General features: G+C 51.7%; 1 protein-coding gene across 1 annotated transcript; it reads left to right on the top strand.

Moving 5' to 3' along the window:
• The first annotated feature begins 5,213 nt into the window (after nucleotides 1–5,213).
• FEZF1 (FEZ family zinc finger 1) lies at nucleotides 5,214–7,558 on the top strand. The gene is made up of 4 exons (XM_077807836.1): nucleotides 5,214–6,008; nucleotides 6,135–6,269; nucleotides 6,515–6,647; nucleotides 7,260–7,558. The coding sequence occupies exons 1-4, from the start codon at nucleotides 5,214–5,216 to the stop codon at nucleotides 7,556–7,558; spliced, it is 1,362 nt and encodes a 453-aa protein (XP_077663962.1).
• Nucleotides 7,559–8,016: the final 458 nt, after the last annotated feature.

The raw sequence follows: 8,016 nt of genomic DNA, 5'->3' as shown, positions 1-8,016 counted from the left end.
TTTGCTGCTACCATCATATCATAACAGCTCCATTCATTATTGTACTGGCTCGTGAAGTATGTCAATGGCTAGCTTCTCACTCCGCCAGATCAGGGCAGTAGGGAACAACAATTCACTACGGAAGAGGAATGCAACTTAGAGTCCTGCCAAAAGGTTGTTGACTGGAGCGGTTACAACTGAACTTGTTCCAGTAAAATTACACTGGGTCCTGTGGCTCTGATCCTCAACCAGAGGTCTATGTTCCCCTCTTCTTTTTGGGGGAAATCCTTTACATAAACCATTTCTCGTTTGTATTTTAGCGAGACATTCATTTAAAAAAAATTAACTCTAATAGATCACAACAATAACAACAACCAGGGGCTAATTTCCCTATTGAAAAAGCCATGGCAGTGCCGGGCTAATTTACTCCATTGTGTCCAGGTATGTCAAATTGCACGGTGTAGAGTATAAAGCGCTATTCTGAGCCGTCTGGCAGTACAACAGAGCAGTGTAGGGGACGGAGTGGCAGTTTTTGCTCTGGATTTCCTGGCTTTTGTTTGGGGGGCAAATCACCCCTTTAACAATGCTGGATTGTAAAGATGTGATCCTGGTGATTGATTGATTGACTGATTGATTAGCTAATATGAACAAAGCAGTGACCGTAAACGAATCAAAGCGACTAAAAATAATAATCGGGCACAGAGGAAGCCGCCAGAGTCCTTCAATGAAGCAGGCAGGAGTATTGTCTGTAACCTCCTTGCTTCTTTCCTAGATCGCCCAGAAACATAATCCCGAATAAAACACGCTAGATTCCCGTCGCCTTCTCCTCCTGTAGCTAATCTGCAGCAAGTGAAAGAAGCTTGTTGTCTTTATCCAGATCCGAGGATGAAATGCAGCCTGTTCCTAGGGGGACTGTGAAACACGTCCAGGAGAAGATTAATACACGCAGCAGAAGGTTGGAGAAATTCTCATGCTTTTCAATTAATTTTTTACTTAAAAACGCAATGGAATTTATGTGTTTTATTACGAAGGAAGAAATGAAAGATTAAGGTTTAGGCGGTATTTTACATTGCTGTAATCGCCTTTGGGTTCAGATTGGAGTAATCTTGCCCACGAGATGAATTCGCCTGTGGCTCGGATTTAAACGCGCGTAGAGATATGTCATGAGAATAATGCAAGTGAGCAATATCAAGAACATAGTTTAGGAGCGAATGAAATGCAAAACCGATTACGGGGGGAAAGAGAACAGCACCTTTCCCAGACCGGATACGAAATTATTGTTCGGCGCTCAAACTTTTGCCCTTAATTCCTCAGAAGGTTTTTAACTCTGGGGAGGTCACCTGGGGTCTGCTACTTCCCCAGGCAGAACAGACCAGACTTCCCTCTTCAGAACAACCCACTCACCCCTTGAACGTCTCTGGAGAGAAGGGCCAGAGATTGGAAAAAAGAAAGGCAAACAAATGGTGAAACACCCCAGTTAGAAGACAGCCGAAAACCCCCTTTGAAAATAGAAGCAGGCAAGCTGTCACTCTGACCACCGCGAATCATTTCAGGAATACCTCCCTTCAGCGCCAGCTGTTCTGTTGGAGAGGTGCTCGTAGTTTACAGACCCTCCCGTCTAATATCGCTAGAAAACCGAGACCCTGAGTGAAATGCAAGGTCCGGGACAGGAGCAGAAAAAATCGTTACGCTGCTTTAAGAGCGTAACTAGATTTCCAGCAATTTTTGCACTCGCAAAAGTCCCTTCTCTCAAACAGAGGCTGAGCCTGCCAAGAGATCCGTGCCTCTGTTTATTAAGTTGGCTTGCACACAAGTTTTCAGCTACACTAGATACAGAGGGGAAAATATCCATTAACAAATAATGAATAATCAAGATTTCCAAAGCGCCCTCTTTACCACTTCAGCGTTAAGAAGGCCAGTATTATCCTAATGGACGGGCTGTAATTGCTGCTTTGGGATATTTACACTGCTCAAATGACATTACATATATGTTACTTTCCAACGCATGTCAAAAAGTCAATCCCAAAAAGACCAGTTAAAAGCAACCTGTTAACCTACCAAGTGGGTGGGATTTGAAGCCTCCAAACCCACCCCGTAATAATTCCTTTCTTTCCTATCAGCTAAGAGGAAATTTGTCGAGACCAAATTTAATGTAAATTGTTCGGAAGCAGGAAACTCCGCTAGAATAGGCACGAAATAGACCCGGGAGGTTTACACGCTAGAAAACGAAGATCTCTCAAATTGGACCACGTGACCCCCGCACAGGTTCGGGATCCCTAATCTGATTTTATTTGTGTCCCTGTCAAGCTCACTCAGACGCAGTGTTTGCAGTTTCTCTGGTGCGCCTTAAAATCCGTGCCCCGCCGCTGGAGGAGTCCCTGGGCTTTCGGTGCCAAGGCAGGAAGCAGCAGGTAAGAAGAGGGCCCCGCCTATGGGAACCTGATCAGCGCTTAAAAGGCAGCAATTAAAGTCTTAACCGCGACCCCATCTGCCGCGGGACCTCTCCAGCGGCCACCCCCCCGCTCGCCCTTTGTCTGCGCCCAGGAGGGAGCAGCGCCCAGCGGGAGAGGAAAGAGGACAAACGTGGAGCTCTGCCGGGCACCCTCAAGTCTGTGTCGCCCAAACCCCGGCTCGCCGAGCCCCCAGCTCGTCCCTTCTGTTGGCCCAGCCCTTCCTCTCCAGCCCTTGCTCAGCCCCCCACTTGCCACTACTTCAGCGGCCCCGGGCATCTCCCCACACCGCTGCCCACCACTCACAAGCCTCCCCCCGCGGGACTCCGAGGCCTTGGGGCTTTTGTCCCCGCCAAAGGGGCTCTGATCTCGCGTTTTGGGGGAGGTTTGCATGCGCGGGGTCGCACGCCCAGCTGTGCCCCAGGGCAGGGGTCACAGGCTGGTGCCGTGGGAAGGGACGGGATCCCGCACCCCAGGGCCCATGTTGCCTCGCCAGCGTGAAGCAAAGCTGAGCTATGAGCCCTGGATCAGTCTGTCCCTGCCCGCCCCATGGTCCTGGGGGAGCCCACTCTCAGCCACCCGTGCATCCGGGGCAGAGAGACCTCCCACTGCCAGCATGCCTAGAAGGGCCCGCCCTCCCAGGAGGCCTGCTGGAATCGCCACCCACTTCACCGCCCCACCGACTGCGGGCTGCCAGGGAAGAGGGGCCCTGGGTACCTGGCTCTCCAGATGTCTGCTTCACTGGGAGAGGCGGATCCACCCTTCTCTGCCCCGGAGCGGGCGGCGAATCAGCCCCTTGTCCAGCTTCTTCTCCCCTGCAGAGTGCAGGGGAGGCCGTCGGGGCTGGATCCGGACGGGCTTTTGTAGGGTTTCTAGCAGGGCGTTACCCTGCCCGGACTCCCAGGTGGGTGTAGGGCGACCTCTCCCTGCCAGCCTGGCCCCATTTCGGGCGCCTCCATTGGAGCCCGCTGGAGTCTTCCCCCTTAAAAAGGTCCAGGGCCTTGGTCCATCCCTCTGCGCCTGCTTCCGTGGGCCCAGAGAAGGGCTTGCTGTGGTGGGGGGAGCTGGCATTGTGGGCTGGCTATTGGTGCCCCCTAGCTGCCCCCTTTCGCCAGCCTGAAATGCGGAGACTGGAGGGAGCCAGTATCGGGGACATCCCCCAGCCGGCTGTGCCCGGGCTGGACTCTTCCTCGCCTCCCACGTGTGTCAAAGGCCCTTGGGAGCAGCCAGGCACGGAGCCGCTCACGGGGAGCATGCAACAGGCACCTCCGGGCGGTGCAAAAGGGGCGGCTGCTCGGCCACATCCACCCCCCTCCAAGGGCCCCAGAAAGCGTCAGCAGCCCAGGAGGCGGGGGAGGGGACCTACCTGCCCAATGCAGTGGGGGCCCCATTCACGGCAATGTCCCTGCCCAGGCGCACGTGCAGCCTGTTGCTTCGCTGCCTGTGGCCGAGATGGACTGTAGGCAGATTGGTCAGGAACTGCAGGCCTCTCTCGTTATATAATGCCCGCCAGTGGCCGGGGCAGACGGGAATAACTGACACTTGCTTTAGCGGTAGATTATCATGTCTGCAAAATGAATAGATCGGCCACAAAAATAAAAATAAATCGATGGCAACCTCCTCCTCCAGCCACGCTGCCTTGCTCCTGTGCTTTGACTGTAAACAAGCGGAGCAAGGAGCCTGGCTCCCTCTATGCATACAGGGTTCTCCCGTCAGGATTAAGGCCTCTAGGCACCGCTGAAACACACCGAGAGTGTGTGTATGCATATGTATAAAGTATCGGGTTGGGCAAGCACTTCCTCCTTCCTCCAGACTGTGATTCAACTTTTGGTTATTCGGTCTCAACTCGGCTTGGCCCCAGTGGTTTCTGTCTAGCCATTTGCGTTTCAATTCTGGAGTGATCGGATCTGGGGCAAGGTCCAGCCCCGTTTGTTGGCTGTCTTTTCCAAAAGACCAAAGCCCTCCAAGCCGTGGCGTCAGCCCCCGACCAGCGCCTGCCAGAAGGGCAGCGGCCTCAGAGCGTCCAACCCCCCCCCTCCCCCCCACGCGCCTCCTTCCCCACGCCAGAGCCTAGGCTGGAAAGTGGCAAGGAAACAATCAGCTTCCCCCAGAGCCGCTTCTCCTGCCGCTGCCCGCTCGCCCGCAAATTGGGCTCCGTTTCCTTATTTAGCACGTGGACAATGATTTTATTTGCTGTCACTTAGAGCCAAACAAGAACATTGATGTCGGTTCAGCTTGGCCTCTAAAGCCTGGCGAAACAGATTGCGAATAATAATAAAGAAGAGAGGGAGGGGGCGTGCGAGGGGGAAGGGGGGAGAGAGACACCTCCTTCTCCTGGAGGGGGAGACTGCGTCTCCAATGAAAAGTAGTCGCTTACTAGGGGAGTTGGGAGGGGGGGTGTATGGGGGGGACTTTTCCTGTTGACTGTTGGAAGCGAATTGAGCAATTATCTAGTTTACCTTCTCCTCTTGGAAGTTAACGATTGGCGAGATCTTGGCTGCGTTATTGACACAACACTTTCTATTGATAGAAGTAAGCAGCGATTGTCCTTAAGTCACTGGTGCGCCAAAGTAACCTGTGATGGGCTGGCATGAGTCCACTGGACCGGGAAGGCTGGTTCCGCCGGCGGAGGCTCTAATGATGCTGGTGGCGGCGACGGTGCTGGTCTCCCTCCTTGCAGATCAGTGACCAGAAAAAGGGGGAGAGTGGGGAAGAGAGAGAGAGGGGGGAAAAAAGAGGCGTCTACCAAAGCGGCTCAGACAGGCGAACAAATGCAAGCCAGCCATGGACAATAGTAGCCACCACACGGCGACCAAAATCTTAGCAACTTCTCCAGGCAGAGAGAGCCTGTCTGCTCGAAGCACCATGATCAGCACTTCTAAACCCCTGGCTTTCTCCATCGAGCGAATCATGGCCAGGACTCCAGAGCCGAAGTCCATTCCGGTGCCGCCCTTCCTCCAAGGATCCGTGCCCAAAGGAGACCCCAAACACTCGTTGCACCTCAACTCCTCCATCCCCTGCATGATCCCCTTTGTCCCGGTGGCGTACGACCCCCTCCCCAAAGCGGGGGTGGCCGGATCGGAAGCCAGGAAGGCTCACTTGGACTCCTCTGCCTCCCCCTTCAGCTGCGGCGATCTACTGAACTGTGCCCTGAGCCTAAAAGGCGATTTCTCCCGCGACGCCCTGCCCCTGCAGCAGTACAAACTGGTGAGACCGCGAGTGGTCAACCACTCCTCTTTCCACGCCATGGGAGCGCTGTGTTACTTCAACCGCGGCGACGGCCCTTGTCACCCGTCGTCCAGCGTCAACATCCACCCGGTGGCTTCTTATTTCCTCAGCTCGCCTTTGCACCCGCAGCCCAAGGCGTACCTGGCGGAGAGAAACAAACTGGTGCTCCCGTCCGTGGAAAAGTACCCTTCCGGAGTGGCCTTTAAAGACTTATCGCAGGCTCAGCTCCAGCACTACATGAAAGAAAGTGCCCAGATCCTATCGGAAAAAATCGCGTTCAAGAGCTCGGAGTTCAGCCGGAGCTCTCCCAGCAGCAAGCCCAAAGTTTTCACGTGTGAAGTTTGCGGGAAGGCAAGTAACTAACTTCCTTTGCTCGCATAAAGTTTCGATCCATTTGTCTGCTCCCGTTTTAGAACTACCCCCCCCCAAGTTGCTTTATGATTCTAATTGTTTTTTTTTCCTGATTTAACTTTCAAGGTATTTAATGCACATTATAATTTAACTCGCCACATGCCAGTCCACACAGGAGCCAGACCCTTTGTTTGCAAAGTTTGTGGCAAGGGCTTCAGACAAGCAAGCACTCTCTGCCGGCACAAGATCATACACACCCAGGTGAATATCTCTCACGCCTATTGCACTGCGTATTTCCACCTGGTTTTGCTGATCCGATCCGACAAAAAAAAAAAAAAACTATTAAAACGGGGTCATTTGGTCGGGAGGCGTTTGTTTTTGTTTTCGTTCGTTTTTTAAACAGGCTTTGCGTCGGTCTCAAGTCTCTAGAAAGCCACAGATTGCCAAGCACTGGAAAGCGCTTTGCCAAGCACTTCAATATTTGCTTTTGTTTTGTTTCCTTATAGGAAAAGCCTCACAAGTGTAACCAGTGCGGCAAAGCGTTTAACCGGAGTTCCACTTTAAACACACACACCCGAATCCATGCCGGCTACAAACCTTTTGTTTGTGAATTTTGTGGCAAAGGATTTCATCAAAAAGGTACAAAGTCTCAAATCCCTTCTTGTTATTCTCCTCAGAATCCCGCCCCCAGTAGGTAAACAATCAAAACAATTTGCAGGAGGGCTTGCTTTATTATTTATTCATTATTATTTTATTTTAAACCCTTGGCTCAGTTTTAACCTGGAGATCAACTTTTTATGTTGAATACTCGGTATCTGAAGTGTCCGATTTAAGCTTGCAGAGGAGTGGAAAAAAGAGAACTTTCGGGTTTTTTTTTCCACATTGCAAGATGCAATTTCCAACCTACTTGAATTCCCCCACCCCAAATGCAATTTGTTACTGTTCATCTTTTTGCTCAGTGTGAGAATCTTTGTTTAATATTAATCTAGGATTCTAGTAATCCTCATGCTATCGTTTAGAATTTTTTACAATACTTGTTCTGTGTGGTTTATAAATCTGGTTTTATTCAGCGCTTTACCGTGTGGTTCTAACAATCAATTTCCTAACCGGAATATTGTGAGTGGGTGGTTTGAGTTGTGTTTTAGTTTAAAAACGATCAATTGACAATTTCATCTTGAGCTGGGGTTTGGGGATAGGGCAAAGCGCTCTCCCCAGTGTAGCGTCTGTGACCCTTGACTTGTCTGTTCCCAGGTAATTACAAAAACCACAAACTGACCCACAGCGGCGAGAAGCAGTTCAAGTGCAATATCTGCAACAAGGCTTTCCATCAGGTGTACAACCTGACCTTCCACATGCACACCCACAACGACAAGAAGCCCTTCACCTGCCCCACCTGCGGCAAGGGCTTCTGCAGGAACTTTGATCTCAAGAAGCACGTCCGCAAGCTGCACGACAGCGCCCTGGGACTGCCGCGAGCCCCTGCCGAGCCGGGGCCTGACCAGGAGCTACAGCCGCCGGGCCCGCTGCTGCAACAGCCGCACCATCCGTGAGGGAACTGCAAGCCCGGAGCTCCGCCGGTCCTACTGGCGAGGAAAGCAACCCAGAGCCCCGCGTTGCAACCATCCGCCTGCTTCTTTGCATGCACCTGTTAAGCGGTTTTGTGTATTACGCTCTACTTGGCCACTAACATTGATGGACTGGTCGTTTCCTTCTTTTTGTTGTTGTTGGGTTGTTTTGTTTTGTTTTCTTTCTTTCAAGACTCGCTTTTTTAACATCTCAGGGTTAGAGATGGTTTAAAAAAAAAAGCCAAGCCAATTTCTGCTGTATTTATTGGGATCTGTATTATCCGAGCCGGGAATGCTGCACCAATTAATTATTTCGATGTGTGTGTGTGTATATATGTATGTATTGGTTCTGCCCTGTCTTCGATGCCCGCTGGTTGTCCCTTCTCGATAGCTCCCCTCCTTCACCCCCTCCCCTGAATATCGTATCTTTATGGCCAGAGCTG

The sequence above is a fragment of the Eretmochelys imbricata genome, chromosome 1, assembly GCF_965152235.1.
Source record: "Eretmochelys imbricata isolate rEreImb1 chromosome 1, rEreImb1.hap1, whole genome shotgun sequence".
NCBI lineage: Eukaryota > Metazoa > Chordata > Testudines > Cheloniidae > Eretmochelys > Eretmochelys imbricata.
The sequence above is the reverse complement of the archived record's forward strand: the minus strand, read 5'-3'. Positions and strand labels throughout refer to the sequence as shown.

Excerpts from the sequence above, each read along its gene's own strand:
- FEZF1 (XM_077807836.1), top strand. The coding sequence starts at position 5,214 with ATGGACAATAGTAGCCACCACACGGCGACCAAAATCTTAGCAACTTCT. Across the intron at positions 6,009-6,134 it reads CGTGTGAAGTTTGCGGGAAG|GTATTTAATGCACATTATAA; the intron begins GCAAGTAACTAA and ends TTAACTTTCAAG. Across the intron at positions 6,270-6,514 it reads ACAAGATCATACACACCCAG|GAAAAGCCTCACAAGTGTAA; the intron begins GTGAATATCTCT and ends GTTTCCTTATAG.